The 12,880-nt window shown below is 37.5% G+C and overlaps 1 protein-coding gene across 1 annotated transcript; it reads right to left on the bottom strand.

The window, feature by feature from the left end:
- Positions 1–528: 528 nt before the first annotated feature.
- On the bottom strand, positions 529–11,914 carry LOC134745981 (putative inorganic phosphate cotransporter). Its single transcript, XM_063680142.1, has 11 exons — positions 11,709–11,914; positions 10,919–11,058; positions 10,047–10,226; positions 9,175–9,313; positions 8,698–8,912; positions 7,177–7,326; positions 6,588–6,732; positions 6,224–6,345; positions 5,702–5,824; positions 5,093–5,231; positions 529–625 (listed from the first exon to the last, which is right to left on the bottom strand). Exons 1-11 carry the CDS (start codon positions 11,770–11,772, stop codon positions 552–554), a joined length of 1,491 nt encoding a protein of 496 aa, XP_063536212.1. The 5' UTR covers positions 11,773–11,914; the 3' UTR covers positions 529–551.
- Between the last annotated feature and the right edge of the window lie 966 nt (positions 11,915–12,880).

Here is a 12,880-nt window from a genome sequence, read left to right as displayed (position 1 = left end):
TGCCACTTCTACCAAAAGTTGTTTACAGAAAGCGGATTACCTAGAACAAAGGAGCGATTTAAATAATGTCCGCTCTAAAGGATGACTCACGTTAGACCGGGCCGTGACCGGGCCGGAGCTTCCGGCGCTTAGTTGTCTATGGAAAGCATCACGTCACGGCCCGGTCTAACGTGAGTCATCCCTAATGCATCAAGGTGCAGTTAACTTCAGTCTTAAACGTTATCTGACGGATCGGATGTAACGGGTGCCGCTCTAAGGGAGCATTGTCTGTAAGCATAAAGCAAGTTCCGATATCGATTTTATCAGAACTTGCCTTAAGGTTTTTTCACACTTTTGAATGGTGCGCAGCTTCTGCTCTCGTGGCTGGATCTAATATAAGTTTACTTCTATTTCACATCTACAAGTAAGGAAAGAGCCTAAGAAATGCGTTTCCGTATCCTTTACCAATAACTTGCACTATATTTCTATTTCTTATATGATTAAATTTAAAGTTCAAGGGAAATAATAAGAATAGTGAAACGAAAAATAGCTCTGCAATTGAAAATCGTTTATTACTGTAAGGGTCGGTCGTCCTTTGGCGAGGTCTTCGGCAGGCTGAGCTCCTCCAACTCTAGCTGATTTGCATCTGAAAAGGAATAAACAGCCGTGCAGGCCTTTTAGATGGTTACGAATAAATCTTGGCGTTCATTGTATGTTAAATAAGCTCAGCCGTGGTGCTCTATCGTTATTCAACCTGGGACGATTTTGAGCAAAAATCCAGGTGGAATAAGAAATTGAGCTGTATTAGGATTTAAAAGTATTACGTATATTTTACGTATAAATAAATAAATAAAAAATAAAAAAATAATAAAAAGCCTTTTATTTCTTGAACTTTTTTTACATTATTTCATATTTGTGCGTTCTATATATATAATATTATTCAAGAACCCCGTTTTCACAGGTGAAGGCCTCCTCCAAAGCCTTCCATGTATCTCGGTCCTTTGCCACTTGTATCCAATTTGGCCCAGTAATTTTGGTGATATCATCTTGCCATCTCATAGTAGGTCTTCCTATCCCTCTTTTTCCTAGAGGTCCTTTCCACGACGTCACCCTTGCTGTCCAGCGCCTGTCTTGAGTACGTGCTACATGGCCCGCCCACCTCCATTTAAGTTTTTTGGCATAGCTGAGAGCATCTATGCTCTTTGTGTGTTGTCTTATTTTTGTATGGTTGATTTTTTGTATTTTCTTGATGTTTAGCATACTACGCTCCATTCCGCGTTGACAAGTCCTTATTTTTTCCATAGCTTTTTGAGTAAATCTCCATGTCTGACAGCCGTATGTCAGACAGGGTAATAAGCATGTATTCATGACTTTAGTCTTCACGCTGACGGGCATGTTACTCTTAAATACTTCTTTTAGCTGCCAGTATTTGTTCCAGGTCTTTTGTGCTCTCCTTTCAATTTCTAACTCGTTGTTCGCTTTATCAAAACTTATCTGTTTTCCTAAGTATATGTATTGTTTTGTATAAGTCAATGGTTTGTTTCCTACCATTATGGTTCGCTCCATGCCATTTGTCATTACCATAGTTTTTGATAGGTTCATTTCGAGTCCCACTTGCACGCTGGCCATATGTAGCGAGGTAATCATATATTGTAGTTGTGAGCTTGTCTCTGCGAGTATTACCAAGTCGTCTGCAAAACGAAGGTGATTTAGGTAGTTGCCGTTTACATATATTCCTTTGTTCTTCCAATCTAGCTGTCTAAAAATAGTTTCCAGGATCGCTATGAACAGTTTTGGGGACAGAGGGTCTCCCTGCCTTACTCCCCTTTTGATAGGGAAGCTAGGACCCATGGTTTCCAGCTTCACTTTACCGGTACTGTTCCTATATAGATTTTTAATAACTTGTATGTATTGTTGCTCTACTCCTTGACTTTCTAGAGTCTCCCATATCCATTTGTGTGATACTGTATCGAAAGCCTTCTGATAGTCAATGTAGGCAATGTAGAGACATCTTTGTTTTTCTTGAAATTTTTCAATTAGTTGTTCTAAGCTGTGGATATGGTCGACCGTTGAGAAGCCTTTTCTGAAGCCTGCTTGTTCTACTGGTTGATTGTTTTCTAAAGCGGCACTTATTCTTCGATTGATGATTGATGAAAAGAGTTTATAAACCGCTGGTAATAAACTTATTGGCCTGTAATTTGAGATGTTTTTAGGGTCTCCTTTCTTGTAAATTAGGATTATATTAGATTCTGTCCATTGAGATGGTATAGCAGCGGTTTCAATTATGCGATTAAATAAAGTTGATAGCGGTAGAGCTAAAATATTGCTTGCTGTCTTGAGAGCTTCATTGTTGATTTGATCTACACCTGGACTCTTGTCACTTTTTAGGCTTTTAATTGCGTTGATTACCTCAAGTTCAGTGATGTCTTCTGCTTTCTTCTTATTATGTGGTGTTGATACACTATCAGTTTGGTTCCTGTCAGTTTTTTCGCTGTATAAGTCTCTGTAAAATGCTGTTGCCACTTCTATAATGTCGGTTCGTTTGTGTGATGCCTTTCCCGAAGAATGGAGTTCCCCAATCCATGTTTTGTTCTGTGTTAGTTCTCTGTATGCTTTTTTAGTACTTCCCGCCTGTGTTATGTGCTTCATAATGGTCTTCTTTCTGTACTCTGCATAATCTTTTTTTATGTACTTGCTAATTAATTTGTACAGGGCACATAGTTCATTTTTTTCGCTGCGAGTCTTGTTTTTGGTTTTATGCAATGTTCTTCTTCTGTCCATAAGTTTTACTGTGCGTTTTGATAATACCTCGTGTTCATTTTGACTTTTATTGACTGTGTGAGCTTCTCTAAGGCTTTGATTAATAACACCGATTAGCATATTATACTGTTTTTGGACACATTTTGTTTCCTGTCTGTTGGGCAGATATGCTGATAGTAGTTTTCTATATTGGGTTGTTTCTTTTTCGTTTTTTAGTGTTATAATTGGGTTATTTGCAAAGCTGGATCTGCATTTCTTAGTGTTAGGAAGTGATACACTAGCTCTAACAGGTCGGTGATCTGAAGGAAAGTCCACATTTAGTATTTCTATATTTTGAAATAACTCTGGGCGATTAGATAAAATATAGTCTATCTCATTATAATGCTGGCCATTTGGTGACCGCCAAGTCCATCTCCGGGTTGATTTTTTCTTAAAAAAGGTGTTTAGTATATGTAATTTATTTTGAACAGCAAAATTAATCAATTTTTGGCCTCTCGCATTTCTGTCGCCATATCCGTACTGTTTCATTGACAGGTATTCATTTTGCTGGGGTTGACCTATTTTTGCATTGAAATCTCCCATTATAATGTAGTCCCTGTGTGCTTTTTCTATAGCTTGAATGACAGTATTGTAAAAGAAAGCGATTTCTTCTTCTTTTGCCGCTTCTGTAGGAGCATACACTTGTATAATCGATATGTTGTATTTTTCAATGTTAAGGTTCAAAAGGGCAACACGCTCTGTTATTGCCGTGAAGCTTTCAATGTACTGTTTATAAGATTTTTTTATCAGAAAGCCAACTCCATACTTTCCCGGTGTTTGGCCTGTGTAGCAGAGTAAGAAATCCTTGTACTCTTGGATTTCTGTTCCCATGCGTCTCATTTCTGCTATTCCAATTATATCGTATTTTATTGACTTAAATGCTTCTTCTAATTCTATTAGACGCTCGTGGGATGAGAGTGTCCGGACGTTGTAGGTTGTCACATAAAGTACTTGTTTTTGGTTTGCCATCTGGCTGCTTTTGTCTACTGTTCTTGATTCGTTTATATTTTGTGTATTCATGTGGCAGCATGAATTGCTTTGCTCTGGAGGGTTGTAGTCTACTACCCCCGCGGTGACCGGCCGTGTTGGGGGAGGATTTGTAATGTTTTTTTCTAAATTTGGTTTTGAATCTTGTACTGGTTTCAGGGCTGATGTCTTTGAATTTTACGTATATAAGGTTATAATTATCTAATTCTTGCACCTAGTCCATAAAATGTAATCAGAAGTTTTAAGTATTCGAAGCACCAGTATTTACAACATCGATGCGTTTCATAAAAAATCCGTGCACTGCGGCTCTATTTCGGAAAACTGATAATAAATCGATTTAACACCATATATTTAGAACTTGCTGTCCAAGACAGGCTATTGTTAATAACACGTTTCTGCATCGAGAAACTGGCGATGGCGAGAGAAAGATGGCGAAGAAATGCCGTCTGAAACTTTTTAAGATTATAGCAGTCGAAGTTTTACTTGTCTCGCGATTTTAGAAGTGAATGGAACGTATGATGGATGAATGAATTACACAAGAGTGAAAAAATGGAATCCTAAATTTAAAACGGTGTTTACAGTTGAATGTGGTTATCACACAGATGCTCTGCTATGTGATCAGGACAGGGCTATGCACTTATTGTATAGCGATATCCGGCCATGGACCGGAGTTGTACATAATGAGGGCTATCGCGTTTCATTTCGCCGCTAGGGGTGTTAGTGTAGATGGAGGTATTTCAAAATGTCTAATGCATAGAAGTTTTGGGGGTTTCAAGCTTTTTTATCGGGAAATTTCACGCCTTATTCATAATTGTGGTAAATCTTTGTCATTAATCATGGTAAACAATAGATAATAAATGTTAGTGGTTTAAAAAAAGTGCCAATTAAAATATATGCAAAATTAAACAGGTTGAAAAAATGGCACATTTAGACGTTAGAATACCTTTGTGTATATTAAAACGTATTGATTTTATTAAAATAAGCATAGAAGAATTTTGAGATCTGTTTTTCTGGACCTACATCTACAGTGGCGCCAACTGGTGAGCACAAAAATGGTAGCCCTTATTTTGTTGTAAGTGTGGCCAGCCTGGCCTCGTTTGACAGCGACCAGCTAATAAGATGAGCAATAAAATATCGATTTTAATAAGACTTGAATTAGGTCCCATTATGGTAACTAAACTTGTTTGCAATTGGCGCTGTCGTTGTCTTTATAGACACGTTCTTTGCAACCTACCACCGTGTGCGATATGTTCCCTTGCACCGAGCAACTGCGCTAGGCAGAAACCAGCGCGCCTACGAAGTCAATATTTATACAAACCATTCTTACCATTATGGTAACCGAACTTGATCCGATCTCGATCCCACTCGGCGCGGTCCCCTCGACCGAGCACTGTATACAGCACGTTTCCCAATACTGAGAAACTGGCGAGGGAGAGAAAAACAGCGCGCCAGCGACGGAAATCCGTCTGAAATAAGGTTTTTCTTATCATTTTGCACAAATCTATCTACTCATTTTTAAATTAGGCAGCAATCATATTGTATAATAATTTTAGTTGAGACAGAATGTAGACCTGATGAATACTAACTACTTAAATATTTATAATCCTGGCGAATCATTCCTCTGTTGAGCAGATGTGGATGACGAAACTGACAGTTGTGCATCTCGAATAGGGGCCCTGTAGTCAGCCTTATGTCATTTGTCGTCTTTTTATTTTGTGGGACATGCTTCCCGACTGCTGTTAATGGTCTTCTGTACCACGTTATAAAATAACAAAGTTCTAGTAAAATGTATTTGTCTTTGATGATCAGTGATCTCTGATTTTTTGCTTTTGAAGTTCATTAATACCATTCCTGTTTCTCAAAGCTAACAGCATCTAGCAAACAAGCAATATGGTCAAAGTACGTACGTAAATAACTTAAAAAACTTGATACTTACAGGGTCAGGACTGAGGATAAAGCCCGTGAAGAGAGGCACTCCAGCACCAACGATGCTAGCGCCTGCGCTGGTCAGGATAACCAAAGTACCGTTGAAGTTCTGAGACAGGTTGCGATAGTTGTCCTAATAAAAGACGATGGTTAAATTATGTATATTTTGGACTACAAAGTCATGCATAACAACATAATAGATCAATTCACAAGAACTTGATAACCAAAATAGCAATTGCTACTGTATACTATATATATTTCTCTTCGATCGATAACATTTTGTATTTGTATTAAATGTCAGTCACTCACCCACGTACCTATTCACCTGTAATCACCTGTCCTGACGATTTGGGTGCTTAGCCAACGTGCCAATCGTTAACGCTCCGTAGCGTAGCGTAGTCATATATTTCTATCACTTACATATTTAGTGTGACAGTGATTGTTACGTTTCGTTCGCTACGTTGGCTACGCACCGTGAACGGGACATGCAATAATAAATTAGGTAGTTTAAAAGCGACTTATATTTACATACAAGGAATCCAGAATATTGAAATCCAGTTACACCCAGTGTTATGGTCAATATGACGACAGCTATACCAGAGTCCGGGTTTATATTCGAAAGTACAGTCAGTCCAATTATTGCCCCAAAAGCTCCTGTAAATAATCAAACAAAATGTGCGTCAGATATATCTGGGAGAATATATGTACTTATTAAGTGCATTTTTACCTACTTATAGGAAAAATTGGTTCAGTATTTAATTACGAGAACTTAGCAACGACAGTTAAGTTAAGTTCAATTTTTTACAAAACGTGTAAAAAGAAAACAAGTGGGTATTAAGAGCCACCAAAGCAGTCGGATTGAAATCGTATTTTTTTATTTTTGGTGAGGAACTCACCTAAGGCGTTAATCAACTTTCTGTAGTAGGTAGTACTGAGTACATAACTCATGAACCCTGAGTTGTATACCCACTCGATGGTTGGAGATGTGGTGAGATAGACCAACCACATCACCACAAAAGGCAACGTTGCCAATACTGATGCCTGAAATTAATTATATAAATATATTAATAATAAGAAACGTCTTATCGTGAGTCAGGATGGCGGGTGTACCTAGCGAATGTATGCCTATTGTATTATGTACTTGTTGTAATGAACTTATTTAATTGTTTTTGTTTTGTTTTAATGTTTTATTTTATAGAATATGTTTAATTCTGATTGTTTTGTATCTAATATCTCTACCGGATAAGCGTTTTGGCATCTTAGCTGTAAGTTTGTGAATGTGACTAAAATAAAGAAATAAAGAAATGTAGCTGTTCTATTCATTGCACTCCAACAGTCTAGTATTATTTTATTACCTACACTACCACTAGCCTAATACTCAGAGATTATTTACTCCACAACTTAGCTTGGACATGCTACTTAAGTATCAATCTATTTTTATAAAAGGAATATTTATTAATCGTTACAAAAATAGATTGTACTTACATCTTTTAATGTCCTTCCAAATATAGTATAAAAGTAAGGCACGTCGAAAAGGAAGAAAACAAACACGGCGTTGAAAGCTGCGTGGGCAGCAGCTAGAGACCAGAAGGAGGGCGAGCGAAGAATGTCGCGCCACGGGACTGGCTGTTGTTTCTATAATTATAAATAAACGGACAAGTGCGAGTCGGACTCGCACACCGAGGGTTCCGTACTTTTTAGTATTTGTCGTTATAGCGGCAAAAGAAATAGATCATCTGTGAAAATTTCATCTGTCTTGCTATCACGGTTCATGAGATACAGCCTGGTGACAGACAGACAGACGGACAGACGGACAGATGGACAGACGGACAGACGAACAGCGGAGTCTTAGTAATAGGGTCCCGTTTTTACCCTTTGGGTACGGAACCCTAAAAAGTAACAAAAAAAGTAAAAAAAATAGCCACAAACGAATACAGAACCTCCTCCTTCTATGAAATTGAAGTCGGTTAATATATAGTAATATAATAAATAATAATAGGGATGTTGACATGAATCGCGAATATATAAAATGTTATGTTTTTACCATAGCAGGAAATATTAGAATGCTGAAAATCATATTTTGTAAGTGTAAATATGCGTAATGAATTAATTAAAAATAATTAAAAGTATTTAAAATAATGCCCAGCATGACGTGACTGCAAACGCAAATCTGAGCGCGTGACGTCACGGTGTGAGAAACACGCACAGACAAGTTTGTCAAACCTAGTGGTCCTCTAGCACTAACAGCAGTTTGTTTATCACATCGTTAAGTCATCAAGATCACGTGACAGCTTGGAGCGTTTTGGCGTGAATTTTAAACACTCAACTAATTAAAGTCGATTTTTTATTAAAAATTAAGGAATATTTTTTTATTGCAATAATTACGTGTCTATCTATAAAATGAAAACAGTTCTAAAAACTTGTCAACATCTCTATTAGTTGATAAGGTATCTCGTACTGATGCCAAGCCTGCTACGGTGTCGACTTCACTGCGGTATGAAATTAGCTCCATGCATGAATTTATTTTTATTTTTGGATTCATAATTTATATCGTTGGAACACCGGAAATGATAAAAAATACTTTTGTAAACCTTAACATTATTTTATTAAAAATATTTAAAATGTTGAAAATTTTTGAGCGGTTGAAACGCTCATAATTTTTGGCGCGAATTCGACAGAGCGTGATGACGTCACACGTTGGGCGGCCCAACTGACGTTTGCTACTAATGACACTAATCTGTCGAACGCGTGACGTCACGTGGCGTTTCGAGCGTTTCGCTCGCTCGCTTTTCGCGGGCAAATTTTTGTACTTTTTATTTATAATTTTAAGTAATTAAATGGTAATTTAAAAAAGGAAATGCATTTGTAACATGATATAACGGTAACAAACATCCGAATAAAACATATTTCATTCAAATATAAACTTCATGCATGAGGCTAATTCTCTTAAACGACACATTGGTATCGATAAATCTAAACACATGCTAATTAAAATCGAACCCGCACCTTTTTATAAAACCCTTTAGCTTCTTCGATGTATTCTCTCTCCTTATCCCCAATAGCTTGATGCCATTGCGGAGCAGCTGCCGTGAGTATGCCCCATACAGCACATGACGACAATGCAGCCATGGCTTGCGCGTAGAAGATCAGTTCCCAGCCAAGTTGGTGTGTTGAGAGCGCACCGGTGCATGGTAATGACAGAATCATGCCTAGATACGTACCTGAAAAAAATGACCAGACCGTTCATTTCATCAATAATTTATCATGAGTGACTTCATATTTTCTGAAAACCTGACAAGTGAGATAAAGTATCAAAATTCATCACGAGCCAGCAATATGTACCTGAGGTACATTTACAGTATTCACCAGAGGTGGCAGCGAGTAAATTTATTTCCCTTGAAAATGTCGCATTCTTGCATGGTAAGTTGGCTGTTGAATTTATACTTAAGATTATTATTATTTTATATCTATTTACCATCTTACCTCCGTAAACTATACTGCTGAAGAAGGTTTTTTCATTGGGAGGCATCCAGTTTTCGAGCATAATTCTATTTGCAGGAGCTAAACAAGCTTGAGACATTCCTAGTAGGAACTGGGTGTTGGACACTGCTATCCAGCCTCCCTGGAAAAATAAAGAAGAGCTATGATTTAAATCTTGTATTTATTTATTTTTCACTTTCACTCTTAACAAGGTCATGATCATATTTTCAGATAGAGGGCTAGTGAGATTAAATATGCCAATAATTTTATTACTAGTTGCGTTTCTATCTATAATTAAACTTCCTTCTTAGGGTTCCGTACCCAAAGGGTAAAAACGGGACCCTATTACTAAGACTCCGCTGTCCGTCTGTCCGTCCGTCTGTCCGTCTGTCACCAGGCTGTATCTCGTGATCTGTAATAGCTAGACAGCTGAAATTTTCACAGATGATGTATTTCGGTTGCCGCTATAACAACAAATACTAAAAACAGAATAAAATAGAGATTTAAGTGGGGCTCCCATACAACAAACGTGATTTTTGACCGAAGTCAAGCAACGTCGGGCGGGGTCAGTACTTGGATGGGTGACCGTTTTTATAGTTAATGGTACGGAACCCTTCGTGTGTGAGTCCGACTCGCACTTGGCCGGTTTTTTTATGCAATCCTGGAAAAACAAAAACTGCAATACAAAAAAAAATTACTTCATTGCATTACTCAACTAAATTGCTAAGTAATTACGGACTTTCATTTTAACCAAGTCCGTTCCGTTACTTCCGTTCACCTCATAGGTAAAGTTCTCCGTGGTCTGATGGTACCTTCTAATTTTTTTCTGGACAAACAGGCAGAAAATTGCATAAAAAATTAAGATAACAGCATACCTTGTTCACAATATTAGGCATAGCCGCATTAAATCCGCCATTCATGGCAAGAACGGCGGTGACGAACATTTTGCTTCCAAACTGGCTGACGCAAAGTTCTGCTGGTAGCAGCATAAGAGCGTAGCCAAACAGAAAAGATGAAAATGTGGTGGATTGTGTTCTTCTGTCCCAATCGTGGATCTGAAAAAAAGAATTGGTCGATAACTTCTCGGTAAAGGGTCATAGAACATTTTTTACTACAGTTTGGCGCAGGACTGTCTCATTTAAAACATAGACAGAGATAATCATAATAGGTAACGTTTAAATATGGGTCCTAGGAAAAAGTGTACTTGTAGATAATTTTATGTAGACTATGTATGTAAAAGAACATGTTTTGCTACGGGCCACCGTTTACGAGTTAATTACGAAAAACTATAGAAAGGGACCTTTTAGGGATTTTAAAAGGTACTGTTTATTATATAGCATGATATTTTATTAACATAAATTGGTGCTTATAAAATCTAAAGAACTAAAACTGGAAGAGCGATGCTTTTGGACAGTCTTGTCCAAAAGGTTAGAGTGAAAAGTGGACCTCTTTATTTTTTATAAATATAAGTATTCAATATACGCGATATAATCCGTTTTCATAGTTTTATTTCATGAGTAACTATCGTGGTAACAGAAGAAAATATTATATAAGTATTCAATTTAAATAAAAATAATGACTTGGCCTCGATAAACGTTATTTTTGTTTATCTATAAACATTCTTGTTTCATATGAAAAAGAGCAAATAAGCACACATTAAATTAAAAAACTCGATGACAGGTTATGATGCCACTTTTTTTAGAATTACTCAATTAAGTTTTTCGACTGTAACGATAACTTAACTTACCTCTATGTATGTGTCGTTGAGCCGCGCCGGGTCGTTGATGGCTAGCATGGCTACACCGCTGCTGCCACGCAGTAGACCCAGCACCACGGAGACCGCGAACATGTAGAGGGCTTGAAGGTGACGCACGCCTATCATGAACTCTGTAGAAAATGTTAATTATAAAAAAAAAACAAGAAAGAAAAAATAAAATATACACTAAAAATCTTTGTTTGACAACATAACCTTACAGCCATTTTATTAGTCCTAACTAAAATGTCAGCAGAACAGAAATGTCAGCGCTATCTATATACTTAGGTAGAGCTGACTAACTCACAGTTGTTACCTACCCATTATTTATTTGCATAAAAAGCACAATCAAAGAACTGATCAACGTTATATGATATGTATATGGCTAGCTTCCTGTAGAGAACTGTTGAAAAGATCGAAGTTTGTCATTATAGTACATTTACTAACAATCTCCAATCCACGATTAGTATAACCGACCCTTAAGAGTCCCCAACAAGCTCGGCCGAATTTCACCTTCCCATACAAACGGAGTTTAGTTCTCGTTTTAAAACTACGTGTTGGATTGTAATGTGCCATACATAAAAAAAATGGTCTGATTTTGGTTAACGTAATCGATATTTTTTTCATGATATCGCAATTTTAATAGCAGTTATCGAAAGATCATCAAATTTGCAGTAGAACTGTATACTTAACTCAATTTTGTAATTTTGGCGGTTACGTTAATTAATATTACAAGTGACGATTATAATATATACATAAATTCACTATTTAACTAAGTACTTACTTTTCTTCATTATAAATCCCTCCGCTCCATCTTCATATTTATATCTCAAAAACTCCACATCCATGTTGAAAACCACCTTTTCATTTTCGTGTAATAATAACAAGTAACAAGTAAGTAGTAGGTTTCGTGCAAGAAGTATCTAATTATTTCTGATATTTGAAATAGTATTTCTCCTATTCTCATTACAAACGTATCTTATTCATACACAATTCAACTGTATTTCCATCATAGACTTCATGTACATTATCTCTATGTATATTTGCTGAGCATCTGATGAACTTCTAATGAGATAAAAGTCCCTAGTTGCTATTTTGAACCTTAATTGCTGGTGGTAAAAACTACGTTATATTTTATCTCAATGCCACCAGATAGGTACGTGCTGAGATTTGCAGACTAAGTAATTATTTTAATACTCCCGAGACGTTTTGGTTCGTTACGTCACTACGTGGTGTGTTCCTCGTAGATTCACATGTAGCCAAGCGGGACATTTAACTAGTTATATGTATGATAACGGCTACTGACATGGCGACGGTTTTTATGAAAACTGCGCGTCACTGGCACGAACTGTCAATATTTGCTGTTCAATGTGCAATAAGACGTCATCATCATCATCATTGGCCACAGCATCCTAAAAAGATGATAGTTGCAGCGACTCGAGGTATTTGAGGAGATGTCTACAGTCTACATCGACTGCGGTGACTGTAAAGGCCAATGGCTGATCGGCATTTCTTGCCGCACCGATCACAGATGTGTCTTGACTCCTGGGGTGGTCCAGCAGCCCTGCGATTTCGTTTCTGGTTAAGGTGATCCAACCAGAGCTCGTCGTGCTTTGCCATGCCTTCCCGCAGGTTACGACGCCACTCGGGTCTCATCTCCGCGCGTTCCTCCCAACGGTTAGTTGGAATGCTAATAAGACGTAAATCTTGTGTAATTCTAGTACAATAACGACCATGGCACAGGGTTATTGTTCTCCTTGGTGGTTATTCCCTGCCTATGAAGTTGAAGGCTCCTGGTTCAAATCCTGGTAAGGGCATTTATTTGCGAGTTTACCACGAATGTTTGTTCTTAGTTATGGATGTTTTTTTATGTTCTTATTATATATCGGCGTCTAGTACCTTACCTGCAATCCAAGCTTTATTGAGCTTCCTGTGGGACTAGACTAGAGTTATTTT

The sequence above is a fragment of the Cydia strobilella genome, chromosome 12, assembly GCF_947568885.1.
Source record: "Cydia strobilella chromosome 12, ilCydStro3.1, whole genome shotgun sequence".
In the NCBI taxonomy this organism is placed as follows: domain Eukaryota; kingdom Metazoa; phylum Arthropoda; class Insecta; order Lepidoptera; family Tortricidae; genus Cydia; species Cydia strobilella.
The sequence above is the reverse complement of the archived record's forward strand: the minus strand, read 5'-3'. Positions and strand labels throughout refer to the sequence as shown.